The 16,715-nt window shown below is 36.9% G+C and overlaps 1 protein-coding gene across 1 annotated transcript in view; it reads left to right on the forward strand.

Moving 5' to 3' along the window:
* The window catches only part of SPHKAP (SPHK1 interactor, AKAP domain containing), a 93,075-nt gene that overhangs the window by 13,178 nt on the left and 63,182 nt on the right, over window positions 1–16,715 (forward strand). Inside the window, exon 2 of the mRNA XM_060152455.1 lies at window positions 5,916–6,023. Coding sequence (XP_060008438.1) covers window positions 5,916–6,023 — 108 coding nt within the window. The remainder of the gene's footprint in view (window positions 1–5,915; window positions 6,024–16,715) is intronic.

A 16,715-nucleotide genomic window follows, 5' to 3' on the forward strand; every position in this document is an offset into this window, starting at 1 on the left:
AGTGATGAGATGGAAGAGAATATCAGCTCTGTCTCCAAACCTCTGTGACTAACCTTAAATTACTGTCTTCTCCAATCTAATTACTATTATTTTTTTCTGCCCAGCAATGTTTAGAGCTGTGTCCAGGTTACCAGGAGTCCATTTTCCCCTCCTCATGCCATATCAATACTAAATTCCTACAACTTGCTTCTCTAGATAAAAGAGGAAAGTCACTGTACAAGAGAGCAGAACACTCTTTCTCCATCGCTTAGGACACTCATGAAATTCTAAGAGAAAATGTGCCCTTGTTATTTCAAACTATTGAATGCACAGCATGTTTGTTATTAGCTCTTCATCTGAAATAATTGAACCTGCAGCTAAAAATAGCAGATAAATGAATGAGACATTGAGAGCCTGGTGAGTTTTCTCTTTCCCTCCCCGCCATCACAAAGTGACTGTCTCAGCAGGGAGATTAGATTCATAAAGCTTCAAAATCATTAAATTCTCAAGCACATATTCTTCTTTCAAGCATTCCTCTTTTTCTAATGGCTTGGCTAAACCATTACACCAAAAGCTTTTCACGGGTTAAAATCGCTTAACGTATGATTCTAAGTGGTTTACTGAAAGCTGCATTTTTATTTTCTTTGCTTATTTGGCTCTTAATGTATTTGGGAGTTGGAACAGCAGAAGAAATGAAAGGAGGAGGAAGGCAGAGAATTACTGAAGTTCCATGTAGAATATGGCCCTTCAGATCACAGGATTTAATTGTATACAAAGGACAAACGGAGGCTGGGAGCTGCTGGGTAGCCTGACCACACAGACAGTAGGGTCAGGCTGGAGCTCAAAGCTCCTGACCACCCAGACCAGGCCCGTGAGGGAGAGGTGGATAAATGCATAAACATGTGTTTGGTAGAATCCAAGGATGAGAAATTATGTGACTTTACCAGCTTGCAATGGAGCCATGCCTAATGGGGGCTTTGGGACCAGAGAGCCTGGCTCAAATGCTAGCTCTCCACTAACAAGAAAATTATTGCCCCTCTAAGTCTGGGCAAACAGAATAATAATTTTTATAATAGCAAATGTTTATTGAACACTTGCTATATGCCAAGCGCTGTTTTAAGCGCATTTCACATATTAGCCCTCAAATTCTACCTCGTAAGTCTAGAAGTTTAATTCAGATAACATCTATTAGGGCCTTAGCCCAGAGAGTTCTCAATTAAATGTATTATTTTTTGGTCAATAATGAATGAATATAAGTATTAAATAATTAATAATCTCTAAATATCAATGAAATGTATTTTAATTATTGATAAGATCAAATAAACTATTTTTTAAATTATGATGAATAAAATTCACATTTTAAAATTACACCGTGAATGAATATTTTCACGAAAGATGTTCTCCTCAAAACATTTGCTCTTAAGCAATTGAAAGATTTAGGTGGCACTTTAAATTTCACTTCCTCGCTCTGACATTTCTGTTTCCTCTAAAGCAAAGATGGACATTTGAGAAGACACTCAGGATCCAAAGGATATGGAATAGCCAAGTGGGAAGTCTTTCTAGCATTTTCCACTGAGTAAGCAGGTCCATAAAGCTGTCGACTTTTTCCCCCCTCTTAGGATAGGGCAGAACAAGATCTTTGTATATGTTTAGTTATTATTTATGTTTAAAATAGGTGCAAAAAATGCCCTTATAGTAGAAGACTCAACATATTAATCTTTCTGTGCTATTTCCCTATATCAGAGAAGTTCAACACGGGAGAAATCTGTTAGGTAGCTGACAATTCTCTCAGTCAGCCTCACCATGAGACAGTCTTTTTCATGGCCTTGGGAATCTTGCAGTGTGGAAGTGTCAGGGTGATGCCTTTCGGCATTTGCATCTCTGACTCTCTGCGTTTCACCCGGAAAATATGCCAGTCCAGCCCACCACTTTTCTGGAAGACCTAAGTGAATTGTGTCTGAACTCTGCCCCCCCCTTAGGGCTGACTTAAGACAGGAATAATTCATAAGCTCCGATCAGGGGCAGTTGTTTTCTCCTGTTGACACACAGTTTGTTGCAACCATGATACATGTGCCTTGAATACGTTAGAATACAGAAAAGGTCCAGGGCCTAATTTCTGTGGAGTGAGCTTTGAAATGGCTAAGAAGGGCTTTTTAGTCAGAGGAGTTATTAAACTGCATTGCAAAGTATTCTTAACTGGTATGCTCATTTGATGCTTCCATTTAAAATCTCTAACATTATTATGATGCAGAGTAAACGTAGTTATGTTTACAAAAATTAGAGGCACAAAACGCTTCAGAAACATACCCCAAATCACACCCATCTGTAGGGGTTATGCAAGGCAACACTGTTAACTGAGTTCACTCACAGACTTGGTACCTTCAAAACCAAATTCAAAGTCCAGCTCTGAGCAGCTTGGGGCAGGAACTCAAATCTCTCTGAACCTCAAGGTCTTCATCTGCAAAATGACAATTGCCATGAAGATCCTTCTCTTTAATTCCTACCTTATAGTACTGCACTAAGGACTAAATTTAAAAGTAATAGATAAATATATGAAAAATGTAACACATTTCCCAGCACATTCTAACCACACAAAAAATAGTAGCTGAAACCAGTAATACTACAAAATGTTGAACTGAAGTTACACCTTAGGTCAGAATATTTGCTGAAGAAAATTTGTCTTCATCCATCTGAAATGCTTTCAATCCACTAATTTCAGGCAAAGGCTTCCAATTTTCTATTTTCCTTTGAAGTTCGTATCAAATAGTAACAATGAGAACCATGTATTGAGAGGATGACTTGTCATCTTGCATGCTGAAGCGTTTGACACTTGTCATCTCACTGAATACCCCAATGATCCCACCACCGGGTGGGTGTTACTCTCTCCATTCACGGGTGTAGAAACCTAGACTCAAGATTTTAGGCAACCACCTAAGGTCTTCCTGCTACTAATGACCAGGTTTAGATTTCAACGCAGTTAGATCACTAATGTCCAGTCTCTTAAATTCTATTCTAAATATGCTGAAAGTAAAAGTGAATGGCAGTGGAGGAGGTGGACTGAGAAGCTTTTTCTTCTTTAAATAAAGTTAGTCTAGATCAATGGTTCTCAATTTTATTTTTTTGGAATCAAAATTCCTTTGCACTCTAAAAATGTTGGGGGACCTCATGAAGCTTCTGATTGTAGGGTTTATACTTATTGATATTTTCCATATTATAAATTAAAGCTAAGAAAATTTCCACACGTAAGCGATATCATATGATATTTGTCTTTGTCTGACTTACTTGCAGAATCAAAAAAAATGATACAAATAAACTTATTTGCAAAAGAGAAACAGACTTAGAGAACAAACTTGTGGTTACCAAAGGGGAAAGGTGGCAGGGAAGGATAAATTGGGAGTTTGGGGTTGATATATCAATACTCTGTAATAACATAAATGGGAAAATAAGTTGAAAAAGAATAGATACATGTAAACTGAATCACTTTTTTGTACACCTGAAACTAACACAACATTGTTAATCAACTATACGTCAATATAAAATAAAAATTATAAAAAACAGCTTTTGCTATATACTAAATTGTATTTTCAGCATATTTTGATGAAGTCTGAAGCCACATAGAAAGAAATGAAAATACTGAAACTTAAAGAAGCTATATAAAGTTATAATTCATAGAAAAAAAGCTAAGAAAATTCTAAATATGTGTAATTTTAAAATAACAGTAACAATTTAAATAACCATAATTTATTATTTTAAAATTATTTTAAAACAACAAACACATTACATGTTAACATACATATTTTTATGGAAAATATCTATGTTTTCCAAAACAAAACACTTTAATGAGAAGAGTAATTTCATCTTACATTTTTAGCAAATCTTCTTAATATCTGACTTAAAAGAAGACAGCTAGACTCTCCTATTTGCTTCTGCAGTCAGCCTGTTACACCATCACACCTCGTGTGGACCCTGGAGAACTCCACTGAGTACTCGTGAGATAATTCGAATGAAAAGGGTGAATAAAATCTTAGTATTATAATAAGCATAGTTTGACTTCTGGACTCTCTGAAAGATCTCAGTGACCCCTAGGGGGTCCCAGCTCACACTTTAAGAACCACAGTTTAGATAAAATCTTGGCATTGCCAACTTGAGTCTGCACTGATAACTGAAGTTCGTCATTCAATTACCTTCTCATCAAAGTGTCTCTTTGTACTGTTCTGGAAAAGAATGATGAAAATTTGTCATCTCCAGGAATAATAAACATTGAGTGGGAAAAATATTTTAAAAGTAATAATATCACTTAGCTGAAACAAAAATGTTATACAAAAATGTGTCAGACATATTTGGTTAACTCAACATGCAGAGACAAAAATTAATGTACTTTTATCTTTATAGAACAAAAGAAGACAATCCTTCACTGTGCAAATGAAATGTAATTGAAGTGTCATTCTATTTTTGTGGCATTAACCAAACTGATTAAATGTGTTATATTAATTAAGTGAAGGTAGTTGTCAAATAGTAGCGGACATGTACCTTAATAAAGCAGAGGGTACCAGGAGAGCATTGGAAATCTTATATAAGATGAGAAAAATCCTATACAATATTTGAATAGAGTTAAGGCACATCAGAAGTTGAGTCATTTGTTTGTTTATGAGATTGAATCTTCAGAATGTTTTGGCTCAGAAATGCAATTTTTCTTCATTGCTTTAAAATCAAAGCCCAGAAACAAGGCATTTGTAAATCACAGTCGGTGTTGTTCATTTATGTATTGAAATTGATTTTGCTTTACCATACTGCTTCTACAAGGGAAAGGGTTGTTGTAAGACACTTACTTATTCCTAATCATTTTAAAATTTAATATAGTATCCTAAGTGTTCTAGAAGAACTGTGCCCTATTTCACAGATATATTATCAAAGCTGAAGAACTAAAGAATCATAATTTCGGTAACAGTATTGCACCAAATGGAGAAACTACATTTTTTTTTTTGAAAGGATTCTCTTTATTCTTTTTTTTATTTTATTTTTTTATTTTTTTATTTTTTTACATCTTTATTGGGGTATAATTGCTTTACAATGGTGTGTTAGTTTCTGCTTTATAACAAAGTGAATCAGTCATACATAAACATATGTTCCCATATGTCTTCCCTGTTGCGTCTCCCTCCCTCCCACCCTCCCCATCCCACCCCTCCAGGCTGTCACAAAGCACCGAGCCAATATCCCTGTGCCATGCGGCTGCTTCCCACTAGCTATCTACCTTACTGCGTTTGTTAGTGTGTATATGCCCATGACTCTCTCTCGCCCTGTCACAGCTCACCCTTCCCCCTCCCCATAACCTCAAGTCCGTTCTCTAAGAGGTCTGCGTCTTTATTCCTGCTTTACCCCTAGGTTTTTCATGACATTTTTTTTTCTTAAATTCCATATATATGTGTTAGCATACGGTATTTGTCTCTCTCTTTCTGACTTACTTCACTCTGTATGACAGACTCTAGGTCTATCCACCTCATTACAAATAGCTCAATTTCGTTTCTTTTTATGGCTGAGTAATAGAAACTACATTTTTTAATCGAAAATTTTCATATTATAGAATGTAAAAGAGTTCCAACACTTCAATGAAGTTTGATTCCCTATTGCCAATTGAACCATACCCCAAAAAAATCACTTCACTGCAAATTATGCGAAAGTCACAGGTACACTGAAGTTTCCAGATGTTGAATTAGATGAGAGAAGAAACAACAGTATTCACTTCAATGTATCCCTCTAAAGTGGATTCCTGGTTGAATATTTTACACATTCTAGAGGTGCTGTTATCCTGGAAGTTTTTTGTAATATCCAGATGCTCTGAGGCAAACAAAACACTTACAGATTCTTCAGAAAAGAGTTCCTCGTTTAAATAGAAAATCTTGCCAGTAACACTGAGAAGTTTGTCTTGGTTCCCTCAGGTTCTCCGCAGCAACAGCCTGCTGGAATCTACAGACTACTGGCTGCAGAATCAGAGGACGCCGTGCCAAATTGGTTTTGTGGAAGACAAGTCTGAAAACTGCGCTTCTGTAAGTAAACACAACTCTGGGGATGTGGGCTGAGAAAGTAGGGAGTCGGGCATATGTACTCCTACCAAGGACATGATCATTAAGTACAAGATTTGGAAAGCATCCTTTTGAAAATACATAACTGGTTTATACGGTGTTAACAAAATAACAGGCAGAACCTCATAATTCTTCTGCTTTGCTCATTTCAACAGGTAAATTAATCTTATCATTTCTCTGAAAAGGAAAAACAATGTTTTCATTTTCAAAACTGACTGTGTAAAAGATTCAGAAATAGCATCATATGATGAGAAATAAAAGCCTATTCAAGAGTGCTCTTGGATTCTTTTCAATATGTTTTATAACTCCTACTAGTAGGTATTTTTCAACATGAAAACTGTGTAAAAATGTTCTACCATTCTTATAAGTTATAGTCATTATTTGAAAACATTTTCAACATAAGAAATATACAGGCATGCTTTTTAATGTTATATACTGGATCTGAGCTTTACGTATAAAACCCTCCTTTTCAAGGGAAGAGACGTCCTTATAGATAAATATTTCTTGTGGCTTAGAATGTAAGGGCGTATTGTTGATATGAGAAATCAACAACGTGATTTCTCCTTCCTATATGAAGTAGTCTGCTTCCTATATGTTCTACAAAACTATATGTTTCATTTTAACTGCAATCGCCTAGCTCTTATGGGGTCATGATTACAGAGACTGGGGGAGAATACTTCCAAAGAGGAGAGAAATGTAATTCTCATGACTAAGTTGAGAGCATCAGCTCTGAGCTATTCCTGGAGGTAAGTTGCATGCCAGCATTTCTGTTAAAAGAAAAAAAAAGGGGGCTTCCCTGGTGGCGCAGTGGTTGAGAGTCCGCCTGCCGATGCAGGGGACACAGGTTCGTGCCCCGGTCCGGGAGGATCCCACATGCCGCGGAGCGGCCGGGCCCATGAACCATGGCCGCTGAGCCTGCGCGTCCGGGGCCTGTGCTCCGCAACGGGAGAGGCCACAACAGTGAGAGGCCCGCGTACAGCAAAAAAAAAAAAAAAAGAAAAGAAAAGAAAAAAAAGGAAGCTGAAAATGCGATGGAGGAGCTTTTTATATATAATGAGCAGAACCAGAACTGGCAGACAGAGGATGTATAACATTTCACACTGCAGTCTCATAGCACAAGGAAAGCAGAGTCCATTCAACAGACTTAATTCAATCTCTTTGTTTAGGCAAAATGATTTTGATCCTGCTGTTTTGGGGACTTTTTAATCCCTTGTCCAGAAAACCAGTTGATGGTTAAAAATCTTTGGCGAAAAACGAAAAAGGATTTAGGTGGCAAGTAATTTAACAGCGATACCTTCTTTGCAAATTCAATTCTGAGACGAGGTGGAAAATTCAGGCATTTGCTGATATGGATCTCTAATTACACAGCTTTGAATTGTAAAAGGAAGAGAAATGGAGAGTAAAAGCTCTCAGCATCTACACTCTAGTCAAAGTTGTCATCAAAGCGGCTCCTGTATTAAGGAGTCTGCCGTTTGGAGAAGGCACCAAAGTTGGGGCACAAAAAATGGTGTAATAAAGGGCAAAGAGGTCTTTTCTAAACTTTTTATTTTGGGAATCTATATTGCAGATCTACAATTAGAAATGGTAAATTTATAGCCAAATTTAAGATTACCATTGGATTTTCCTAAGTATAAGAAAACTCTACTCACACGCCCCCAATCCCAATGAACTCAAATTTGAACTTAAAACTGTATGACTTTTTTCCTTAATTCTTTGTCCCTTTATAGTTTCAGATGACATCAGTGAGCTTGAGCTAGCTGATTCATACTGCCGTTATGGTTGTTTCTATACTTCCCCAAAGGGGAAAAATCTAAGCACAAGTAAAAGGCATACTGGAAGGTTAGTTTTCCTGCAAGAGTCTATAATAAATGAAACTGACACAAATGTTAAAAATTGTTTATGACTCTAAACTAAAAAAATTTCAGAATCCCTATGAAAAATGAACACCAGTCTCTCAAAAAGTATCTTGTAGTTACTTTTTCTTAGTTTCTGAGTCATTTCTCTCTTTCTTACTTGGCACAGATTTCTAGGGTGAGGAGAAGAAACAGAATCCAGAGCTGGACATTGCTGAGGGGAAGCTATTATCTAGAGGAAAATAGAGTTGATCAACAGCAATGCTTGACAGGACAAGGATCTCTTGATCAAAATAGCCAGACACAAGGAAGGAGTCACTAAAATGGTCAGGGAAAAAGGACTTAATTCCTTTTCAAAACAAATTATCCACAAAAGGATAACAATGAAGTTGTAATTTAAATTTAAAAAAATAGAACTGTATTTTAAAATAATATCTTCATTAAAGTTTAATTTAAAAAATTAGTCTTATGAAATAATCCCAAATCTAAATTTATTAACAAATAATCACAACAGATTCTGAGGAAACTGTAGCAAAGCTTTCCCATATTTTATTGCTTTATACTCTATTCATAACTCTGGGGTACCCCACCCTATGTTCATTGTTGCTTCTTTAACTCATTTCTTCCTGATCAAACTTAGTAGCCAACTTTTTTATATCCAATTTTGATTGGCTTGGTATCCATCATGCTGAACTCCAAGTATCTGGATTTGCAGTTTCTTAGAACTAAGTGCCTCCGAGGACCAATGTTTTCTGAATTCAAGATGTTCATTTAGAATTTTTATTGAGGGACAATCTCAGGCATAGAAAGCCTTCAGGGTGTTATGGGCATGGGTCAGTACAGTTGTTTGTTCTCAAGCATCAAACAAGCTTCAAAAATAACTTTTGGTCATTATCTCAATAAAGAACTGCTTTCGTTTCACAGGTAAAATGAGGTGTCTTAGTGAAGAGCAGTTTGAAGCTGTCAGAAATGGGCACTCTGTAATGGCCTGTATGGGAAAGAATCTAAAAAAGCGTGGATATATGTATATGTATAACTGATTCACTTTGCTGTACAGCAGAAACTAACACAACATTTTTACGCGGGCCCCTCACCGCTGTGGCCTCTCCCGCTGCGGAGCACAGGCTCCGGACACGCAGGCTCAGCGGCCATGGCTCACGGGCCCAGCCGCTCGGCGGCATGTGGGATCCTCCCGGACCGGAGCACGAACCTGTGTCCCCTGCATCGGCAGGCGGACTCTCAACCACTGCGTCACCAGGGAAGCCCTAACACAACATTGTTAATCAACTATACTCCTATAAAACTTTTTTTAAAATATTAAAATTTTTAAAAAAGAAGTACTATAGGCCAGCCAAACATGAAGTCTGACTCAGAAGGCCCCTGAAATTTACCCTTAAATTTTTTTCAAAAGATATCAAATATGAAAACTGTGGTTTTGTTTTTGTAAATAGAGTTCTCCAATCAAACTATACAATTTTATTTCTGATTTGCCATTCTGAGAAAAAAATCATATACCAACCTTCACCGTGTTCTTTTTTTAACCTAATTATTTAAAAGGGAAATGTGGAGGAGGATAATGAAATTGGAAGCCAATGTTCAAACCCAACAGCAGAAGCATTATCTTAGTAGAGGTCCTTAACATGAGTGGTAGGATTTGGACTTTTCAGGACCCTTGACTTTTTTAAATTAAGAACTAATTTAGGGCTTCCCTGGTGGTGCAGCAGTTGAGAGTCCGCCTGCCGATGCAGGGGATACGGGTTCGTACCCCGGTCCGGGAGGATCCTACATGTTGTGGAGCGGCAGCGCCCGTGAGCCATGGCTACTGAGCCTGCGCGTCCGGAGCCTGTGCTCCGCAATAGGAGAGGCCACGACAGAGAGAGGCCTGTGTACCGCAAGAAAGAAAAAAACACAAAAAAACTAATATAATTACTTTTTAAGCCCCTATTGCTCTTTACTAGAATTTAATTTTTTATATTTCAAGAACCATCTTTTGGTTTAATGCTTCATTAAAATTACCTTGACAATTCACATTCTTTCTTTTTTTTTTTAATTTGAACAGACATATTTAAAAAAGAAATTGAACATATAGTTTTCTTTTTTTTTAAATTGGGGTATAGTTACTATTCATAGTTACAGTCAGACTCTTTCCTTACTGATCATTTTAAGACTTTTGGCTATCATCACCCCACAAGTAAATTATAGCCTCTAGACTGCATTTTAATCGATGAATCATGGCATTTGAAAATGTGTTACATTTACCATAAATTTGTATATAAATGAATCAGATTCTCAAGCAGCCTTCAACATTCCATACATGATATTGTAAAACTACGAAGATATTTGACAGCTGTTCAGTGGGACCTAGTCTATTCTGAAACTTAATAGAAAAGTTAAAGAAGAGACAAACACCCCACTTGATAAGCTGGTCTATGGAAAAATTTAGATTTACATGATTAAGGAAATATATAATTATAGAACTGTGAAGAGACATTTACATTATCTAGTCCAGATATTTACCAAGTTTTCAAACAACTTTTAATGTTTTTTTCCTAAAAAAATCAACTTTCCTACTTATTTATTAATTCTTTAGACTTACAGAAAAATTGCATGAAGAGGGAAAAGAATTCCCAGATTCCCTAAATGCTCAAATATTACTGCATTAGCTTTTTACCCTCTCCTTTGTGCATGCATTCATTGATACATCTGTGTGTAAACATACATATATGATTCCTTTCTAAAACTTTTGAGAATGACATGATGCCCCTTTATCTCTACATACTTCAGTGTGAAATGTAAATATTTTAAACTCAGGTTGAGCCCAGAGTTGCAGAAACCCTTGTTTAGGCTACTAATTCAGTTCATTGACTTTGTTTACTACCTCAAGGAATTACAATGTAGATCTAAGCAATATTCTTTAAATATTTATTCAATGATTTTCAAAGAGAAGCTAAATGCTGCCTGCATAAAAGTGAAAAATCAAACAATGGTGGCAGAGTCAGCCAGACTGAACAAAACAGAAGCTCTAGATAAAACAGACAAAGCAAGTCTGCACTGGGGCAGTAGAGATGGTCCATGTGACCTCATCTCACCCTGGGCAGTAGCTCCAGACACATTTTAAAAATCCAAGAGTCCCAGAGAAAACTTTTGAGGCTCAGTCAAATGAGAGTTCCACTGAACCTTCCCAAGCTTCTAGAAGCCAATAAATTAGAAAGGACACTTTATTGGGAAGCATGACACAGAGGGATGGTAGAGAAAAGAGTCTGCCACCAAAGAAACTAGGTGGCTCTATATCCACGAAAGCCATATGGAAGAAACCAAAACCTAGAAAAGTGATCAATAAAACTGAGAAGGAGCTTTTGATAAATAATTTGAGGGCTGAACCTAAAGTGTGTGGACAAATAATACAGTAGTAATTTGGAGGTAGGTCTTAGACCTAGTCCATAACATTTATCAATGTCTTAGATCCTGAAACTATTAAAGAGAAACATTTTATAAGTTTATTTTGATTGAAAATTGAGTTCAAATTCTATCTTATAAGTTGTAGGTAAAATGTTGCATAATAAAAATTAAGATCATTGACTTTGTTTACTGTCTCAAGGAATTACAATGCATATCTAAGCATTAAGTAAGTGGATTGAGACTTCCAACAATTTATAATAGAAATGAAAGCTCACAATGTAATTATTAATTTAAAATATGCTTCAAAACTGTACATATTGTATATTAAACAGGACATGTTCTTAGAGGAAAACATAGGCAGAACACTCTATGACATAAATCACAGCAAGATCCTTTTTGACCCACCTCCTAGAAAAATGGAAATAAAAACAAAAGTAAACAAATGGGACCTAATGAAATTTAAAAGCTTTTGCACAGCAAAGGAAACCATAAACAAGACGAAGACAACCCTCAGAATGGGAGAAAATATTTGCAAACAAAGCAACTGACAAAGGATTAATCTCCAAAATATACAAGTGGCTCATGTAGCTCAATATCAAAAAACAAAAACGCAATCCAAAAATGGGCAGTAGACCTAAACAGACATTTCTCCAAAGAAGATATACAGATTGCCAAGAGGCATATGAAAGGATGCTCAACATCACTAATCATTAGAGAAATGCAAATCAAAACTACAGTGAGGTATCACCTCACACCAGTCAGAATGGCCATCATGAAAAAATCTAGAAAAAATAAATGCTGGAGAAGGTGCGGAGAAAAGGGAACACTCTTGCACTGTTGGTGGGAATGTAAATTGATACAGCCACTGTGGAGAGCAGTATGAAGGTTCCTTAAAAAACTAAAAGTAGCACTACCATATGACCCAGAAATCCCACTACTGGGTATATACCCAGAGAAAACCATAATTCAAAAAGTCATGTACCGCAATGTTCATTGCAGCTCTATTTACAACAGCCAGGACATGGAAGCAAGCAACCTAAGTGTCCGTCGACAGATGAATGGATAAAGAAGATGCGGCACATATATACAATGGAATATTACACAGCCATAAAAAGAAACAAAATTGAGTTATTTGTAGTGAAGTGGATGGACCTAGAGTCTGTCATACAGAGTGAAGTAACTCAGAAAGAGAAAAACAAATACCGTATGCTAGCACATATATATGGAATCTAAAAAAAAAAAAAAAAAAAAAAAGCAGTTCTAATGAACCTAGGGGCAGGACAAGAATAAAGACACAGACATAGAGAATGGACTTGAGGACATGGGGAGGGGGAAGGGTAAGCTGGGACGAAGTGAGAGATGGGGGGGTGGGATAGGGAGGATGGGAGGGAGATGCAAGAGGGAGGGGATATAGGGATATATGTATATGTATAGCTGATTCACTTTGTTGTACAGCAGAAACTAACACACCATTGGAAAGCAATTATACTCCAATAAAGATGTTTAGAAAAACAAAACAAAACAGGACATGTTAATGGATTGAATGAAGGAAAGATAAGTCAAGGATAAGTCCTACGATTTTGGCATAAGCTCCTAGGTGGATGGAAGTTTCATTTACTGTGATGGGGAAGACTGAGGAGGGGGGAAACTGGTTGGAGGTAGGAGGAGGGGGTGATGCTGGGTGTCTCTCACTCATTCAAGTGGAAATCCAGCCTGGTAGTTGGATTACAAGTGGGAGTTTTTGGCAAGATCAGGAGGAGGGAGAAGAGATTTGAGGGTCTTCAGGGTGACCCTCAGAAAGTAGAGAAGATCAGTCACACCAGGAAGAATGTGTGGATGAAGAAAGGAGCTTCGGTGCTTTGTGACCGCCTGGAGGGGTGCGATAGGGAGGGTGGGAGGGAGGGAGACTCAAGAGGGAAGAGATATGGGAACATATGTGTATATATAACTGATTCATTTTGTTGTAAACCAGAAACTAACACACCATTGTAAAGCAATTATACTCCAATAAAGATGTTAAAAATATATATATTATTAGAAAAAAATTATACTTCAATTTTTTTTAATTTAAATAAATAAATATTTAGTAAATATATGTATATCTTTGCACATTTTCAAGTTAACATATTTTATCAAATGTTTGATTATTTTTGCAAGAGGTAGGATTTCTAGTATATTGCAAAAATTGGCATTAAAACAATCTCCTATTTCAAATGTTTAAAAAATAAAAAAGAAAGGAGCTTATAACTGAGAGCTGGGGTTCTGATAAGCGCACATACAGGGATCTCTATCTTTCAGGGTCCCCTCAAAAGCAAGAGATTATTTGTTAAGCGCGTGAGTCGAGTTTCAAGTACACAATGAAGTATTTTAGTGGTATTTTTGCCACTAAAAATACAGACAGATGAATAGACCTGAGTGTAATTTTAAACCTGGGTGTTCAAACCTTTTTTCAAATTTTTAAAAATTCCTTTTGACAGAAGAATGCATTATTATAATAGCTCAGATTTGGTTTGAGTTTCCATTTTCATACAATTTCTGCAATTACGGCAAATTTCCTTTGAGTTGAAAGCTAATCAGTCAAGAAAAACCAACAGCAATAAACAGTGTTTCTCATTAAAATACCTTTAAGCTTCAAGGATGTTGACTACATAATTTAGATATCTTTTTAGCAGAATTGTTTGGTTTAACTTGTCTTTCTTAATCCATTTTTCCAAAGTCCCAGGAAAACTAGTTAGAAGTAATAGCGTTAATTTTTTTTTTCACAACTTAGAGACTGAAGTTTAAAAACAAATAAATAAGAGGAAGAAATACAAAAGTGGGCCTGGCTAATGACCACCATAGGATGTCTGTTTTCAGTTCCAAGCCTCTGGAGTACTATTTCCTCTCTTTTATAACAATGAGACAAGCTCACCCTAGGCCTTTATTAGGAAATGAGAAAGTGCTGCAAGCAGAATTCCTGCCCTTCCATCCTTGGATATTACACTCTTTTTAAGGCCAGAGACAGCCCTCACTGTATATTCCAGACAGTACCTGGCATGTCCGCTGGTCCATAGCATCTGTGATGTTGGTGGAATTTAATTGGATTATCTGGAGTCATTCAATGTACTTGCCAGAAGCATCTGAATTGGCTGAAACGAGTGAAGGAAACTTTGCCCATTGCTAAGTTATGCCTCAGGCTTGCTTTAATAGTATACAATGAGTTTAGCAGACAGTCTGTCAGCAGTGAGTAGGATAGTTTTGCTAAGTACCCAGGGGTGAATTCTTCTGGGAGGGTCTCTCAACCTTCAGCACCATTGCCCTATTAAGCCGGATAATTCTTTGTCGCAGGGGCTTTCCTGTTCATCATAGGCTATTTAGCAACATCCCTGGCCTCTACCCACTAGATGCCAGTAGCACCTACTCTCCAGTTGTAACAACCAAAAATGTCTCCAGGTATCACCAACTTCCCCTGGCTGGGGAAGGCGGGCAAGGGGCAGCATCACACCCAGTTGCAACTGCTGCTCTCAAGTTTCTGAAATTTTAATCTCTAGTCTCCCCGAAGGTACCTCCTATTCATGTGTTTCAAACTAAGCTGCCGCCTCACTCTTGCACAGACATGGAAAGGAAACAGCCTCTGCTTCCCCCAAAAGATCCCAGTACTCTTGTAGCTCTCATCAAAGGCCATGTGCACTAGGAGGAAGGACTGAAAGTGAAAGGCTCATGAGACAGTCAAAGCCGCTTCAGGACACCTGCCTGTAGGTCAAGATCAATTAGTTTATGGCCCTAGCTTCTACCACAAAACAGAATTCAGTACCACTTGGACGTCCCAGGCAACCAGTTTTTAGACTGAGATGTACCATTTTTACTTATAACTTATTTTCTTTCTTTTATCAAATATAATGCAATTTCAAAACAGAACATTTGAAAGCAGTAAGAAAGAAAAGCTCCCTAACTCTACTAGTTAATGGATCTACTCTTGACACTGGTTATTTCCTTCCACACTTTTCCCCACAAGCTAAAAAGAGCAGGCATGTCAATTCACCTTGATTTCAAATGCTAATACATTGGGTTGAAGATCTTCTAATATTTCAAAATAAGTCAGAAATCTAGTTTTCTACATGAAATCTGATTTCTAAATATTGGCCAGCAATAAAATGTTCTTTTTAAACAGACCACCCGTATCAGATGGAATCAGCTGGTGGGGCTCGTTTCTGACATCTGTCATTTCACCTTGTGTCCACCTGGCCTCATTCTTGTTACCTGCTAACTTCTATTTGCATTTGAATTTAGGATCCCTGTCACTAAACAATCTCTTAAGTGCTTTCCAGCTCAAAAATTGTATGAGTCCAGGACCAAGTACATTACTAGAACTTCCTTTCTCATTACCTGAATTAGCTTGTCCAAAATGTTACCACTCTCCACAAGCAGACAATACCACCCTCTGTGGCCTTATTCTCAGAGGATGATTTAGAAAATACAGTCTTACCTAACCTGGAATATAAAGGACAGTGGACATGAATTATACCAATTTATTTATATGTGTATATAAATATATAATGTGTATTCTATTGAAATATATTATATATATAAATACATATTACATATATACACTATATACACATTATATATTATATATATATATATATATATTTCTGTTGAAATGTTGTTCTGGTAAGTAAGCAATTGACTTCATGAAGACCTAACAAAGAAAGAATGGTCCAAAAGATAAAAATCAATCCTGTAAGTACATTTGCCCCCAAACATCCAATTCAAGATCCTCCACCGTCTGCCCTTTCCAAATTTGCCTCTCAGGCAGCCCTCACTTTCCCTCACCACCCTTTCCCTGGGTTCATTAGAATACTTGCCATTCTTCAAACACCTATGTCCCTTTGCCCATTCTGTTTCTGTACCCCAGGCTGCCCTGGAACCAGCCTGCTGCCTCAAAAATTCTTACAGACTTGTCAGTCAATCTGTGTTTATACAAAACAGTCATTTCAACTTTTTGTCAACTTTTAATCATTACTTATTCAGGACAATTTGGGGAAAAATATTGCATTATGTCTTTCAGATTAATTCCTGGGGGACTTAACTGTAATTTCCTGCATTACTGACTTCACTGGGAACTGACAGCTAGTTTGTCAATTATTTCAATATTCTACTCCTTCAAAATTGCTTTGTCTTAAAAGAGAACAAATGTCATCATTCTTAATGAAAGTACTCTTCACCATAGCATTCTTACATGTACACATATATTTACATATATACTTCTCCTCCTTCCTTATAAACACTTATGTTATTCCGAATCCTCTTTAAAAAGCAAATATTAAAACAAGCAAAACACTTCCTTTGACCCTAGCTCCCTGTGAAACCACTCACCCTATGTTCCTTCTTCTCTTGACCACCAGACTTAAAAACTAACAAAAAG

The sequence above is a fragment of the Lagenorhynchus albirostris genome, chromosome 6, assembly GCF_949774975.1.
Source record: "Lagenorhynchus albirostris chromosome 6, mLagAlb1.1, whole genome shotgun sequence".
Taxonomy (NCBI): domain Eukaryota; kingdom Metazoa; phylum Chordata; class Mammalia; order Artiodactyla; family Delphinidae; genus Lagenorhynchus; species Lagenorhynchus albirostris.